General features: G+C 36.7%; 2 protein-coding genes across 2 annotated transcripts; one reads left to right on the top strand and one right to left on the bottom strand.

The window, feature by feature from the left end:
* The first annotated feature begins 3,489 nt into the window (after positions 1-3,489).
* Positions 3,490-3,981, top strand: LOC126784301 (lachrymatory-factor synthase-like). Its single transcript, XM_050509771.1, has one exon. The coding sequence runs from the start codon at positions 3,490-3,492 to the stop codon at positions 3,979-3,981; it is 492 nt and encodes a 163-aa protein (XP_050365728.1).
* Positions 3,982-15,023: 11,042 nt separating this feature from the next.
* On the bottom strand, positions 15,024-17,497 carry LOC126782939 (uncharacterized). The gene is made up of 6 exons (XM_050508296.1): positions 17,016-17,497; positions 16,718-16,827; positions 16,422-16,486; positions 16,205-16,294; positions 16,032-16,124; positions 15,024-15,815 (listed from the first exon to the last, which is right to left on the bottom strand). The coding sequence occupies exons 1-6, from the start codon at positions 17,384-17,386 to the stop codon at positions 15,378-15,380; spliced, it is 1,167 nt and encodes a 388-aa protein (XP_050364253.1). The 5' UTR covers positions 17,387-17,497; the 3' UTR covers positions 15,024-15,377.

Here is a 17,497-nt window from a genome sequence, read left to right as displayed (position 1 = left end):
TTAGTTTTTTTAAACTTTTCCGTTATCTTGGTGACGTGGCAGGTACGTGAGGCCCACAAATAGGGTTAAAAGACAAAATTAACCTCATCTGAGATGAGCAATGTTTTTCCCGCCATTTACCTTGAGAAAGACACCCAACAATTCCAATTTTGGCGCCAATTTTCTCTCTCTACTCCTTAATTTGTGTCTCTTATCTAAACTAAAGAACTACCGCCAACCAGTCGACCACAATCTGATAAAACCCTAGATCAATCTCATTTTCTATTTTTACCCTAGCACTTGTTAAACTAACAGAATAAATATATAAATTTATATGGAACATCTCATTTCCACAATCTCATAAGAATATAAAAACACATAACTTAGCGAAATTCAAATACATGTTTAAGTACCATTAGTTGCCACCTTTTATGTTGATCTGCCATGATTTTTGCTTGTAAGAACTAATGGTACATGTAGTTGAATTTCGTTATGTTATGTGTTTCTATATTCTTATGAGATTGTGGAAATGAGATGTTCCATATAAATTTATATATTTATTCTGTTAGTTTAACAAGTGCCAGGGTAAAAATAGAAAATGAGATTGATCTAGGTTTTATCATATTGTGGTTGACTGGTTGGCGGTAGTTCTTTAGTTTAGATATTAGACACAAATTAAGGAGTATGGAGTGAAAATTGGCGCCAAAATTGGAATTGTTGGGTGTCTTTCTCAAGGTAAAGGGCGGGAAAAACATTGCTCCTCTCAGATGAGGTTAATTTTGTCTTTTAACCCTCTTTGTGGGCCTCACGTACCTGCCACGTCACCAAGATAACGGAAAAGTTGAAAAAAACTGACGGAAGTACTTCAATGATAGCAATACTAGAGTCTGGGTATCACATTGGTACGATTAAGAGTTGAGGTATCACATTGGTAGGTACACCAGAGTTGAGGGACTGTTGGTGAAAAAAACTCTTTCATAATTTCACTGGAAGACTGTGTTTGGTAACTCTACCTCTACCCTGCTTTAAAGAAAAGCCTTAGTTTTTTCCCCTTAAAAGCTAAAGTGGAAGCTGCAAGTCTCTTCTGCACTGTAGCGGGAGAACTATAGTTTAATGAACATTTCAAATGACCAGCTATTGCCCTATCTTGCTTGTAAGAACTACAACACACATCCATATCCTCTCATCACAGACACACTCTTCTGAGTCTTCGATCTCGTTTTGAATCATTGACATCATCAACTTCAAGTCGTTACGACCAAACATGGTTGCTGCTCAAACCACCGAAAAAGTCGGTAACATCTTATGGTGCAAATTCTTTGAATTTAGTATTTGGGGTCAGACAAATTCAATATGGGAAATTTTTTGGGAGAATTAATGTTTTTTATTTTGGTTATAAAGATATAGCTTCTTGAGGATGTATGAGATTGATATATATAGCAGGATAAAGGGGTGGTTCAGATTGTTGACTACAAAATCTATATGAATTGTGATATAAAAAAAAACAAAAAACAGGAAATTGACACAAGACCATGTGAGATTCCAAGATAAAGGTGTAGGCCTGTATAGCTTTGACATCTCTCTTTAGTATACCACTAATACCAGGAGCAAACCTTGACATTATCATCCACATATGATATCTCACGTGTAGATAATTGCAAAGCTGAATATCTCTATATTTTGTTTATCACTGTAGTGATTGAGTTTTAATTGTACCTCATGTATGCATATCGTTACGAATATAACACAATATATGGTTGTTTCCTTGCTTATTTTCATATGTATGCTTATCTATCAATTACATCTTAAATTCAAAGTGTCAATATAGTTGTAGTATATTTGGACAAAGAAATACACTTCTAGTCTTGACTGAATGTTTGATTATATGCCTATCATATGAATACATTTATAAGAATCGATACTTAGAAAATTTTATATGGAAGATTGAACCAATCATAAATAGAGCAATATTTTTTAATAAAAAAGCATTTAAAACAAGGGACAAAAAAAATCATATGATGTCCAAATTAGTCATTTCATGAATAAAAATCACAAGCCAATTTTGATTTACCCAACCCATGTCCCTATTTTTACCAAACACTCAACTTTTGTTTTTCAAAAATGAGCAAAATCCAATTTTGTGAGAAGCCGACTGCATCAAACACACACAATTAGAGGTGGCAAATGGGCCGAAAAGCCCAAGCCCGGTACAGACCCGGCCTGTTAAAAATTGACCCGACACGAGCTCGTTATTGTAATGGGGAGAGCCGAGATATTTTAGCCCATAAGCCCGACCCGAGCACGTTTTGAGCCCGACACAGCCCGACACGATAAATTAATGGGTCGGCCCGTTAAACACATAATTGTATATTATTTATATAAATATTTAAACAATTATCATTATTAGACTTGAATATTATAACTTTTAAATTAAAATTCCTTGATTATTTCATTATTTTAGCTACAATATTTCACAAATATTTTCAAATTAGTGAAGAAAACGTCATTGTTTTAACATACATAACGTTTAAAAAATAAAATTATATAATATATTTAGTATTTTACTATTGTAAATAGCTATATAAAAAATATATTATAATTACGTAATATTTTTTATTGTAATTATGTCTTATAATGCTAATGGGCCAACCCGGCCCGCTTATTGGCCCGACATAGACATGGGTCATGTGCCGGCCAGAGCTCGAGCCTGACACGATAAATAAATGGGCCGACCCGAGTACGGTTTTGGCCCGCATAAAATAAACTGGGTGGCCCGGTCCGACCCGTTTTATACCTCTACACTCAATGATGTGATGGTTTGGTTTGGTTTGTTCCTTAGAAAATTCTTGAAATAATCCAAAGACCACACTTACAAAACTACACTGTGCCAAAAGTCTGTGTAGCTTTCATATCGGCAGTGGCGGATATTGAACCCGCTAACTTCAACTGAATTCATGATTTGAATGGAAATAAATTTGTCGTCCAACCCTATCATACCCACCATCATAAATAAATGCTAAGTGTCTTTTATAATACTATAGTTATAAATTTGTTAAGAAAAATGATACTAGGTATTTACTTAGAGTGGTGGGCATGAGATATACATGATAGGGGTGTGCGACAAATTTACTTCCGATTTGAAGTGTATCACCAAAGAATTTGAGAAAACAAGATCAAAATTAAAAATGTGCTGTGCACTAACAAGTTCAAATTTATTGTACACGAGCACACACTTTTCTAAACATGCTTATCATCATCTTCACGCGACACCATTTTGCTGATCCGAATCAATACACCCTAATTATTTGGGTAATGTATATACATATGAAGCTTTGATTATGTGATCATTTTTTTCTCGACGGACAAAGAATTTAAGCTTTATGTGGTTGCAAACTTTAATTTCTCTCCCTTTGAAGTATATATATATATATATATATATATATATATATATATATATATATATATATCTTCCTCTCACTTCTCTGAGTTCTCTCTCAATCTTTCGATACCATGGAATCAATGAAACTAGCAGAGGCGAAATGGGAAGGGAAAACGTTAGTGGAGCTAAAAACCTTACCACCACAACAGGTCTGGCCTTTCCTAGCCGATTTCTTTAACCTACAAAAAATCGTCACAGACCTTGAAACTTGCTACCAAGTTGAAGGAGTCCCCGGCCAGCCAGGCCTGATCCGCTACTGCGCCTTTCAGTCCACCGACGACGACCAGACCAACGGTCTGTGGGGGAAAGAGAAGTTGATCTCGATGGATCCGATCAAACGGTGCTTGAGCTACGAGATTATTGAGTCTAACATGGGGTTCGGGTGGTATGTTGGAACCATGCAAGTGATACCGATGAACAACGATGAAGGGTGCATTATCGAGTGGTCGTTTGTTTGTGATCCGATCGAAAGGATGTCTTCGAAAGACATCCTGTTTTTTATACAAAAGATGGCAAAGAATATTGAAGAGGCTTTTCTGTCTGGTACTAGTTCTACTGTTTGATGATTTACATTTACGTACGTTGTGTTCTTGCTCGTGTGTTGTAAGCATTAAGGCTAATAAGAGTTAATCATCTTAATGCTAATACTGTTATGTTTTGTATGCCAGCTGTTCTCTGTGTATTGGTGATCTGGCTTTTTTATTTTCTGGTGTAATAAGTCAGAGTTTATCTCTAGGTACCTGAAAAATAAATGATATGTAACTAGTACATAGTCTATATAACGCAACTTTCAATGTTATTAGTCAATTTTTATTATGTTTATTTCTAATTAATTATTCATAATTAAAAAAAAATTTCTCTTTCACTGCGTGCATGTTTACTACACTATAAATTAATATGATTGGTTGAGTACACCACATGACAATGTCACGTGGTATTTTGGGCACACAAAATACTCTGCTCTGCCCTTTCCTTTTGTATGTTTTGCTCATTTCATTCAATTCAAAATATTGAGAAAATTCCTCCAAGTTTTCTTCATTTCTATTTCATTATTCTGTTAGATTTACCTATGGTTATGTTATCATATGTGTCGAACAATTTTGAACACTTCATGTGGAGTTTTGTATTGCTTTGGTTGTGTGCTCGTTCAAATTTTATTTTATTCAAAATGTAACGGAAGCTAGTTCAAAAAATTCAGTGTCATGTTTTCAATTTTGAGAACCTTGTACATTCAAATAGATATGTTACATGTCATTGACAATGAAGTTATAATTCAACAATTTCAAAACATGACAACTCATCGAGGACAATTATAGGTTGCTTAACCACTTCTGTTTTTGTCTTTGTTTATCTTTTGCGTTGAAAACAATTTTTATGTGGTACCATAGATAAATATGAACTCCTTGAGATGTATTGTATTGAATTGAATGAGAACGTTTTCAATGATGGAAATCTATGTGGTACATGTATGTATGTATTTGTCAAAAAAAAAAGTGCCCCCATCACATTTCTTTCTCCCTCCGGCCACTGCCCTCATTTGGTTCATTGGAGTCATTGCTTCACCAAAGCGGACTGCGGACTTTTCCTGAAGGGTTTGGACAGTCTACTTTATTGGGTACGAATCTTAAAAGTCTAATAACACACCCTTTTAAAAAGTCTAATAGCGTTTTCATTAACATGTTCATTGGAAGGGTATGCGTGTTAATAACACTACCCTTTATCAATTTCGTTGAAACGGTTAAGGCGTTCGATTGCTTCAGTTGAACGGAGTTGAGATACTTACAAGGCGTAGAAGGTAGCCAATGTACCATATAACGTTAACGTCTTTTGTGAACAAAAGTCCAACGATGTGATTGGTTTGGTGTTTTCCTTCACAATTCTTGAAAGAAGCCAGAGACCACACGTACAAAACTACGTACTCGGCGCCAAAAGTCTGTTTACGTAGCTTTCATATCGGCATCTATCGTTTTCGTCAATCAGAACAAGGATAGCACAAGCCAGAAGAGAAGGGTAGTACAAGCCCAGCCACCTACCCAAGAACATTACTATTAGATACAAGTTTTGATGATGATAAGCAAACCATATTGACAATTTTCCACTTCTAAATGGGCATCAATGTGTATGGCCTAACTGCTTCAAAACTGCCCAGTTCCGTTTCTTTTGCCGGGATGGGGTGAGCCGGTGAGGCAAATAATTTATGCAAAGTGTGTCACGTCTTCTAAGAGCACCTAATCGCTACTCCATCCACTCAATTATATCCTGCGCGATCTCTTCACGTTCAGGCTCAAACAGGAGGTCATGCAAGAAACCATCATAGAGCTCGATGTCTTTGAACTCTGACGCTGGGTGATAATGATCGAGTGGTTTTCTCCATACAGTATTATCTGAAATAATTGATAATTATCTCACTCTCCGGCCCAAAGGCACGTGAATTGGTGGTGCTAGTAATTTATAAACACTTTCTCATACATCAAATGTACAATAAAATTTTCCTAATTATTTGGGTAATAACTGTCCCACGGCCCCCACAAATGATGGATTAGTATTTAAATTGCCTATATATATACCGTTCTTATATAGAATGAAGCTTTGTTTTAAAATTATAGAGTGAAATTTCAATTTTAACACATGTTTGGTCAAATTTTTTCACTATATGTGATTCAATATTTAGATATGTTATTCAAGATCATATGTGCAAAATTTCATCTAATTCGGTTATCGTTAAGGTATGAAATTAAATTAAATCAATCAACGAATTAAATTTGTTTAATGTAAACCGTTCATGTAAATTTCAATTTTAAAAGCTTAAACCATTGTCAAATTAAATGAAACTTTGCATAGATTATCGGGAAATTTTATGGTGCATACCATACATACCTCTAATCTACCATTCATACACCCCACGGACTCCACGTGCATTTTAAGACATCCTCTATCTACCGTCCGATTCGGTATGTATGGTATGCAGCGCTGCACCATAGACGAATCCGAGATTATCTTCAATAACATACTTAAAATATTAAATGTGAATATATTTTTTTTTGTAAATGACATGAAGCTTTCCTTGTCTCCCCTTGAAGTACATCTCTTCCTCTCACTTCTCTCTCAATCTTTCTTTCCCATGAGGTCAACGGTTCTAGCAGACGCGACATGGGAAGGAAAAAACTCAGTGGAGCTAAAAACCTCACCACCACAACAGGTCTGGCCTTTCCTAGCCGATTTCTGTAACCTACAAAGAATCTTCTCAGACCTTGAAACTTGCTACCAAGTCGAAGGAGTCCCCAGCCTGTTAGAAATAAAATGGACTTGACATTATCTTAACCACTTCAGATAATTCAATTGGATTAAATCAAGTTGAATAGCAGAAATTATATATGCAGTAATCCTATTACAGTAGTTATCAAGATATATATCTCTTGATAAATCTAGAAGTCTTATCAGATTGACAGCCTGTTCAATATGAAGATTGTGATATCAATTAGGTCTCTTAACAGATAATATTTCAGTCTACTTTGGACTCTCTATGGGTGAGCACAAAGTGGAGTTTTACACCGGTATAAATAAGAGAGACATTCCCTGATCACATATAGGAGAGAAAACATTAAGTTCAGCCCCATACTGTGTTCTTGTGTGTGTTTCAGAAGAGTGTCTTGGTGCAGCTGCAGAAAACGTGTAGCAATGGCAGGCTTAGGAGGTTCTTCAACTGGTGAGTCTCTACACTATCAGGAATACACAATGTTCTGTTTTCATATTCTGTGTGCCATGTTTGTGGAATCAATTCTTGCTTGAGATGTTAACATGTGGTCATTCACATATTTAGTCTAACATGTGGTATCAGAGCTGAACAAGAATAACACAAACTGCATAAAAGAATTTTGTTTTGTTTTCGTTTCAGTAAAACTACATAAGAGAATAAAACCCTATTTTTCGGAAGTAGGCAAAAATCCTCAATCCGCATTCATCGATTCTAAGCCTACTTAATAACCCATTCATGCACCCAATTCATATCCAATTTCTTGTCCTGCATAATCGTGCTTCTGGGTTTTTTGGGGGAATTGATGCGCAACTGAGAGTATTAATCTCAGTGAAGGGATTCAAACCCTTTTAGGCGCAAATATGGCCAGATTGGGTTTATTGTCTGAGTTTATGCTAACAAATTGCAGCGCTGTAGCAGAGGCAAAGGTAAGTCTTCAATCTAAATCTTGTCAAAACTTCAATTCTGCATTTGTGGATGGTCATATGAAGAAGTGTTGGCATATAGATAAAGTATTCGTTGTGGTTGACGTGTGCTAGGCATTTAGATGATCTGTGATAACTGAATTGGTTGATTTTGACATGATCTGGAGATGGAGGCTTGTACGTTTATTTTCAGGCACTGTATGGATTCAATTGTATTGCTTCTGTGATTGAATAGTGTTTCTGCATGACTATGATTTTGCCAGAAATTTTTAAGAGGAAGTATATATATATATATTACAGTAATCTCCCAAATTATATATATACAAAATCTGCAGAATTAATCATAGTTGAAGATCATTGGTTTTACTGAGGTTTTGAACTGGAAATAAGACCTTTGATTTAGTTTGTGATTTAAAGGAAGCTTTATGGACTATATTGCACAAAGCAATTTTTTTCTTATTGTTTCTTAAAATTTTCATTTAACAAACTGAGCTTGTGCAGCTAATTCAACATAACACTTATATTCTGTTCTTCCAAAGAAGATGTTCACTGTGTTGTTTTGTGTTAATGCAGCATCTTATATGGCTTATATATCTTTTCAGATTCTTGGAACTTTTCTTAACCAAAGTTTTGACTGTTTCATTAATAACTGGTATATAACAACCATGGTTTGGTGATAAAGAAACTTTAGGATGATGAATTTTATATCCAAAGATGTTATTCACTATCAACTACAGCTCTATGGGGAAAATTAAAGTTTCATGCTTCTGATTTGAAAAATGGTTGAGCAATTAATTTTTGGTAGTATGCATGACTGTTTTTATAAGACTGAAGCTTACAGAATATATAATATATATATAAACACACAAAATGGTGCTTGCAGTAGCTTATGTATGTTTTTCCTTGTTTGTTTTAGGCTCTACTTTTGTTAACCTTGGTCAAGTGGTGTTGCTTAATGGAACTAACTATAAGGACTGGCGAAGGCACATAGATTATCATATAACCATGACCAATCAATTGGATTTATGCATGGTTGAGGATGTTCCTGCTGAGCCTACTGATGAAGATGATGCTGAGACCAAAAGGATCTATAAAGAGTGGCACACTAGCAATAGGAAGACTAAGAGTTTCATTAGGACTACCATGATAGACTCTATTAGAGGGTCAATTAAGGAACCTGAGACTGCTTGGGATTATTTAGAGGCTATCTCTGAATATTACATGGAAAATGATAAGGCTGAGATTTCTAGGCTGTCTAGACAGTTTAATGACATGAATTTTACTGGTGTTGGCTCTGTGAGAGAACACATTATGGGCATGATGGACATTAATGCTAGGCTTAGAGATTTAAACATGGGAGTTAAAGATGACCAGGTTGTGGCTCAAGTGCTAGATTCCTTACCTACCACCTACAGTAACCTGAAAACCTCCTATAATGCATCTGAAGCCAATTGGAGCCTCAACAAACTCATTTCAGTCTGTGTTAATGAGGAGGAGAGGATTAAGAAAGAGTCCAAGCCAACCACTGCCATTAATTTAGTTGAAAAGCCAAAATGGAAGGGTAAAAACAAACTTAAAGTTAAGAAAACTGTTCCAACTAAAGTTTCTGGGAATCATGAGAAGGCATGTGAGAAAAAATGCTATGTTAAAGGTTGCAATGGAGAGGCTGGAGGGAATGGATCAAGGTTCAGATGTTTCTTTTGCAAGAAAGTTGGTCACAGAAAGAAAGACTGTCCAGGTTTTAAAGCCTGGATGATTAAGAAAGGTGACTCATACCCTAATTCAGTATTTTCCCTAGAAGTTAACTTTGTTAATATAGATAGTCATTCATACTGGTTAGACTCGGGCTCACCTATCCATATTACCACTTCATTGCAGGGTATTATAAAGAGGCGAGCTCCAAGGAACAATGAGCAACATGTCTGTGTGGGAAATGGTGCCAGGGTAGCAGTTAAGGCGATTGGAACCTTGAAATTAGATTTAGGACAAGGATTTGGAAATTTTCTTTTCTTGAACAATGTTTATTACATTCCTTCTTTAAAAAGGAATCTTATTTCAGTAGGTCTTTTGGTTGGTATTGGATTGAGACTTGTTATTGATTTTGATGGAATAAAAATTTTTCGAGGTTCTGAATACATTGGTGGTGGTTTGTTATGCAATAATTACCTTAAATTAGATTGTTCTGTGATTAAACAGGAGATTCTAGCTATTGAGAATGCAGAAAGCATAAATTCAGTTAACCATGTTACAGGAAGTAAAAGAACCATACATAATAACAAGTCTGCTAACCTTTGGCATAAGAGATTAGGCCATATATCTAAAGAAAGACTTAAAACATTGGAAAAGAATAAAATTTTACCACCTTTAGATTATTCTGATTTAACAGATTGCATAGTGTTGCAAAGGGAAAATGACACACAACAGAAACACAAATGCATTTAAGAGTCATTCACTATTGGAAATAATTCATACAGACATATGTGGCCCTTTTAAACACATAACCATCTGTGAAAACATATATTTTATCACCTTTATAGATGATTTTTCTAGGTACTGCTATATTTATCTTTTATCAGAAAAATCTCAAGCACTACAGGCATTCAAAATATATAAAACTGAAGTTGAATTGCAGCTAGAGAATAAAGTTAAAATTGTTAGGTCTGATAGAGGAGGGGAGTACTATGGTAGACATACTGAATCAGGCCAACAAAAGGGACCTTTTGCACTTTACTTACAAGAGAATGGCATTAAGGCTCAGTACACAACTCCTTACAACCCTCAACAAAACGGGGTGGCAGAAAGAAAAAATAGAACCTTAATAAATATGGTGATAAGCATGATGTGCACTACAGGGTTGCCTAAATTCCTATGGGGTGAGGCTCTTAAGACTGCAAATTATATTTGCAACCGAGCCCCTAGTAAATCTGTAGAAAAGACTCCATTTGAACTTTGGACAGGAAAACAACCAAGCTTGCATCATTTTCATGTTTGGGGATGCAAAGCTGAAGCAAAAATACCTAAAGAATTAGCACAAAAGTTAGATCAGAAAACCTTAAGTTGTCATTTCATTGGTTATTGTGAACAATCAAAAGGTTATAAATTTTATACACCTAATAGAACAACCAGAACTTTTGAAACACATCAAGCTAAGTTCATGGATGAAGATATCTGTAATACAAGTTTTGAAGACTTGACTGCAGTTTTTGAGGAAACTACAGAAAATACAGAAAATGTTCTTGTGCAAAATTTTTTACCTTTTAATTCAGGAAATGAAATGCAAAGTAATGATACAGAAATTACAGTCCAAAATCAAAATTTCGAGGAACCAGTAGTCTTAGATCAGAATGCTCCTAACCATGCTCAAAATGAGCATTTAGTTGAACCTAACCAAATTCAAGCTGAACATCAAATTGTAGAACAACCTCAGCTTAGGAGATCTCAGAGACATAGAAAACCAACTTTTGGGGAAAATAGCAATTATATTGTTTATTTACAAGAGTTGGATGCAGAAGATAATGATCCATTAAGTTATAAACAAGCAATAGAGAGCACTGAAATTACAGAATGGCATAAAGCAATGGAAGCAGAAATTGTTTCCATGAGTCAAAACAAAGTATGGAAACTTGTAAGACCTAACCCAAATCAGAAAGCTATAGGTTCAAAATGGGTTTTTAAGACTAAGAGGGCTGTTAATGGAAACATAGAGAGGTATAAGGCTAGGTTAGTAGCAAAAGGGTTCACACAAAAAATGGGCATAGACTATGATGAAACCTTTTCTCCTGTGTCCACCAAGGATTCATTCAGAATTATAATGGCACTCGTAGCTCATTATAACATGGAACTGCATCAAATGGATGTTAAAACAACATTCTTAAATGGAGAATTAGAAGAAGTCATATATATGCAACAACCTGAAGGTTTTGTGGAACCTGGGAAAGAGAATTTAGTTTGTAAGCTTGAGAAATCCATATATGGATTGAAACAAGCTTCTAGACAGTGGTATAAAAAATTTGATTCAGTAATCTCTTCATTTGGATTTGCAGAAAACATTGTTGATGAATGTGTTTATATCAAGACAGTTGGGAATAGTTTTATTTTTCTTATATTGTATGTTGATGATATTCTTTTAGCAAGCAGCAATGTAAAGCTACTTAAAGAAACTAAATCATTTTTATCAAATCAGTTTGATATGAAAGATTTAGGTGAAGCCTCTTATGTTTTAGGGATTGAAATTCATAGGAATAGAGCACAGGGCTTATTAGGACTTTCTCAAAATAACTACATACAAAAGGTCCTAAAAAGATTTAATATGGAAAACTGTGCTTTTGGGGAAGTTCCTATGTCTAAAGGAGATAAATTGTCAAAGAATAAAAATTCAAAAATTGGGGGGAAGAGTTCTGATATAGATAGCACATTGTATGCTAAACTTATTGGAAGTCTCATGTATGCTCAGGTCTGCACAAGGCCTGATTTGGCTTTTGCAGTTGGCATCCTCTCTAGATTTCAATCTAATCCTACTCATGAACATTGGATAGCTGGGAAAAAAGTACTTAGGTATTTACAGAGGACCAAGTCTCATATGCTAGTGTATAGGCAGGAGAAAGAGTTAGAGTTGGTAGGATACACAGATTCAGACTTTGCAGGTCGTTTTCCAGAATCAAATAAATCAACTTGTGGATATGTATTCATGCTTGCTGGAGGGGCTGTGTCTTGGAAAACAATGAAACAAAAATTGATTACCACCTCCACCATGCAAGCTGAATATATAGCAGTTTATGAAGGACTGTGTCAGGGATTATGGATGAGGAATTTTATAATTCAAATTGAAATATTAAGTTCCTTAGTTTCTGATGCACTTAAGATATTCTGTGATAATGAAGCTGCAGTGTTCTTCACTAAGAACAATAAAAGGTCCTGCAACTCTAAACACATTGATCTAAAATTCTACAGTACTAGACAGAGAGTGAAAAATGGAGAGGTTATAGTTTTAGATATTGATACCGAGTCACAGCTTGCATATCCTTTTACTAAGGCATTACCTGTTGAAACATTCAAGAAACATGTAAAGAATATGGGAATTTTGTCCAAATTGGATGATGTTTGAGTTCAGTGGGAGTACTAAGCAATTTATGAATTTTTATCTCACTGTAACATTTAGTTCCAGTTTCTGTACTTTATTACTGCAACTTTTGTACTTTGTTCTGCAAGAAATCAATAAAATTTAAGGTGTTTCAGAATCATACATGTCCTTTAATTCGAATTCTGAAAGTTTTTTATTCCATTTTATAAGTATTGTGTGTTTTACAAGTGAACATTCATGCTTTAAGCAGTTCAGATCAGTCCAGCAATTCCATGTTCACTGGAGTTCATTATGTTGCTGGAGATTTTGTTTTGACAAAGTCATACAGAGGGATGTGAAAGAATGGCATTTACAAGTAGATATATTAGCCTTCATATTTCACTATCACAATAGCTTATGAGAGTACTGTGATCCTTGTTAGTGGCTCTTAATCAACTTGTTGCTTATAACATACTTGTTTCTGAGTTCTGCAATAGTTACTTTTACTTGATAAGCTGGATAAGTACATGGTTTTATATAATTCATGTGCACATTACAGTTGCTATTTGTTTCAGTCATTAGTTCAATTATACAGTAAAGATAATATCAGTCCAAGTGGGAGATTGTTAGAAATAAAATGGACTTGACATTATCTTAACCACTTCAGATAATTCAATTGGATTAAATCAAGTTGAATAGCAGAAATTATATATGCAGTAATCTTATTACAGTAGTTATCAAGATATATATCTCTTGATAAATCTAGAAGTCTTATCAGATTGACAACCTGTTCAATATGAAGATTGTGATATCAATTAGGTCTCTTAACAGATAATATTTCAGTCTACTTTGGACTCTCTATGGGTGAGCACAAAGTGGAGTTTTACACCGGTATAAATAAGAGAGACATTCCCTGATCACATATAGGAGAGAAAACATTAAGTTCAGCCCCATACTGTGTTCTTGTGTGTGTTTCAGAAGAGTGTCTTGGTGCAGCTGCAGAAAACGTGTAGCAATGGCAGGCTTAGGAGGTTCTTCAACTGGTGAGTCTCTACACTATCAGGAATACACAATGTTCTGTTTTCATATTCTGTGTGCCATGTTTGTGGAATCAATTCTTGCTTGAGATGTTAACATGTGGTCATTCACATATTTAGTCTAACACAGCCAGCCTGGCCTGATCCGCTACTGTGCCTTACCATCTACCGACGACGACCAGACCAACGTTCGGTGGGCGAAAGAGAAGCTGATCTCGGTGGATCCGATCAAACGGTGCTTGAGCTACGAGGTTATTGAGTCTAACATGGGGTTCATGTCGTATGTTGGAACCATGCAAGTGGTACCGATGAACAACGATGAAGGGTGCATTATCGAGTGGTCGTTTGTTGGTGATTCGATCGAAGGGATGGAATTCGTAGACTTCCGGTCTTTTTTGGAGTCTATTCTACAAGGGATGGCAAAGAAGATTGAAGATGCTCTTTTGTGTAGTACTAGTGCTACTGTGTGATGATTCACATTTACGTTGTGTTCTTGCTAGTGTATGTCGTCTCTGTAATTGAACACTTCAATTCGTATCGAGTTCTTTTTTACTTTGGTTGTGTGCTCGTTCAGATTTTATTTTATTGAAATGCTACGTGCGCTAATGTTAAAAAAAAATCCAGTGTGTCATGAGGCGCTAGGCATAATCGTATGCCTTTACATGACTATTGCCTATTAACTTTTTGAGTTTGTGCTGATGACCCCCTCACTGGTTCATTCGAGTCGTTGATTCCCCAAAGTGGACTGCGGCCAGAAAGCTCTACTTTTATTCTTACAGAACCTCAACTGTAAGTAGAAGGTTACCACTTAACCAAAAAAAAAAAAAAAGAAGGTTACCACTTTTCATGAAGAGTTGGGCCAGTATACTTCCGTACCCGATAATCTTAGTGATGCATATAACACATCCCCTTCAATATCTAATAGCGTCATTATCATTCACATCGTGTGCGTGTTAATAACACCACCCTTTATCAATTTCTTTTCAATGGTCAATTCCGTTTCAATGGTTAAGGGGAAAGATGATTTGATGTTAAACTCTGTGGATTGTAACAAATAAACAGTCGCTGATATGCAACTTGCTCTAATCGGTTTCGATACATACAAGGCGTAGAAGGTACCCTGTAACGCTAACCTCTTTCCTGAACAAAAATCCAACGATGTGATCGGTCTGGTGTTTCCCTTCACAGATTCTTGAAAGAAGCCACAGACTACACAGACAAAACTACTCCGCGCCAAAAGTCTGCGTAGCTATCATATCGGCATCTATCGTTCTCGTCAATCAGAACACGGATAGCACAAGCCAGAAGAGAACGATAACAAGCCCAGGTGTTGAACCCGCTAACTTCAGTTGGATTCATGATTTGAAGTATCACCAAAGAATTTGAGAAAACAATATCAAAATCAATAATGTGCTGCGCACTAACAAGTTCAATTTATCGTACACGAGGACACACTTTCCTAAACACACTTATCATCATCTTCACATCAGCAGGGTGCCAAGATGAAAGCGATACCATTTTGCTGATCCGAATCTATACACCCTATGAACATTAGAATATTAGATCGATAAGCAAACCACATTGACAATTTTCCACTTCTAAATGGGCGTCAACGTATACAGCCTAACTGCTTCAAAACTGCCCATTTCCTTTTGTTTTGCCAGGATGGGGTGGGGCAAATAATTTATGCAAAGTTGGTCACGTCTTCTAAGACAGCAGCGCCTAATCGCTTCTCCATCCACTCGATTATATCCTGCGCAATCTCTTCACGTTCAGGCTCAAACAGGAGGTCATGCAAGAAACCATCATAGAGCTTGATGGCTTTGAACTCAGATGCTGCCTCTGTGTACAGATCCTGCGAGGCTAGAGGATCTGTGACTCTATCAGCAGTCCCATGAAGGACAAAGAAGGGTACAGTGACAAACTTAAAGTTTCGCATCAAGTGAGCAGAGATACGCAATATTTCATAGCCTGTTCTGACTCTTATTGGCCCTGTATAGACTAGGGGATCAGAATACTTGGCCACCAATGCTGCAGGATCTCTTGATACTGGAATTCCCCTTTTGTTCGCGCCTTTAAACTGGAACTTTGGAGCGACCATAGATATAATTGGAGCCACAGCCTAGATCAAGAGATCACACTTCTTAACATGTAAACAACCATGAATTCAAAAGGTAAACACAGACATGCATTCAACACCAGTTAACATTTAGAAGTGCCTGCACCCATGAGACGAACACGGACCAACAAAGCTCAAAGGAAATGGAAGATAAAATCGCATAAAAGTTGAAGCATCAACATATAGTTATTGTAATATGTGAAGAAGCAAAGAACGTACCCCAACAATTGGATGTGCTGGTTTAACACGCAAAGCAGGTGAGGTCAATATTATACCTTCCACCATTTCTTCAATTTTAGCATAAGCCGCCGCCTACACAAAAGTTCACCAATTTACACTTTTGGAAACAAAGATTAACTAAACCAAACAAAATAAATCTTTCAATGATTTACCTTCAAAACCACAGCTCCTCCAGTTGAGTGACCAAAGAGGAAGCACGGTACTCCAGGGTTCTCTAATCTAACCTTTTCCAAGAAATCCCCCTTCAAACATAGAAACCACAAAACTGTCAAACTTAAATCTATCATATGTTTCGTTGATTGATGGTATAATGCTGCAGAGTTAAAGATACATAATCTATGATAAACTTAAAATAAAGCTTGAACTTACAGTATCAGCAACGACATGGTCAAGTGAAGGCACATAGCCATGCAATCCATCACTGCCACCATGACCTACAACATATGAACAATACAGTACCATAAGCGATTCTAAATTTAACTCATGCAATCCTATTGTATAAAATACATAACATCATGTTCTAAACCTCACTAAAGCCAGTGAACATAATTAAAGTACTCATTTTTCTAATTTACTATGCCAAAACACTGATTGCAATTTGACTAATTTCCAACTATAAATCGAAAGAACTAAAATTAACAAAATATTGAAAAGAAAAAAGCTACCTATCCAGTCCATTGCATAAACCCCAAAGTTGCAAGAGGTCAGCTGCCTCGCGAAATCGGCATATCTTCCACTGTGTTCATTCAGTCCATGTATGATGATCAAAATACCCCTGCAATTACAACACAAAGCTTCTCACAACACTATAAAGATTCAAAAGAACTACAAGAAATTCCGGAATCAACGATCAATAAACCCTAAATTATCAAAGACTACTTAACACATCCAGCTGATTATTCTGCTTAATTACAAACGAAAATAACAGATTGATTATGTAAAATTGACAGAGAAGAGTTTTACCTTGGATTACCGGAGATCGGAAACCAAGAGCGGCAGAATAAAGCGCTCTGCCTCACGCCGTAGAACAAGAAGGTGTCGCGACGGAACCTTCGGTCCTCGTCGCAGTCGCCGTCACCGGCATGAAGGCCCTCAGCCAGAGCTCGCCGTCTGAAAGTGTCCTCCTCCTCTCTCCGCCACGCCGATTTGCGCTTCTTGGCGGCGGAGTCCGAGAGCGAGTCGGAGAGGCAGCGGCGGCGGCGGGGGAGGACGAAGAGGAGGAGCGAGAGAAAGACGGTGTAGACGACGAAGAGAGAGGTCCTCAGAGCCTTGAGGAGCGGGATGATGCGGTTGCTGGCCCCCGAGGTCAGCTGGTCCATCTCCGCCGTCGACATGGTATGAGAATCGACGGTGGAGAGAGAAAGCCGGCGGCGGCGTAACGGCCGGAATGGTGGTTAAGGGAGGAAAATCTCAAAAGCGAAACGACAGCGGAAAGTGAGAGAGGA

This window comes from Argentina anserina, chromosome 2 (genome assembly GCF_933775445.1).
Source record: "Argentina anserina chromosome 2, drPotAnse1.1, whole genome shotgun sequence".
In the NCBI taxonomy this organism is placed as follows: Eukaryota; Viridiplantae; Streptophyta; class Magnoliopsida; order Rosales; family Rosaceae; genus Argentina; species Argentina anserina.
Note: the sequence above shows the minus strand (reverse complement) of the source record. Positions and strands in the feature narration are given on the sequence as shown.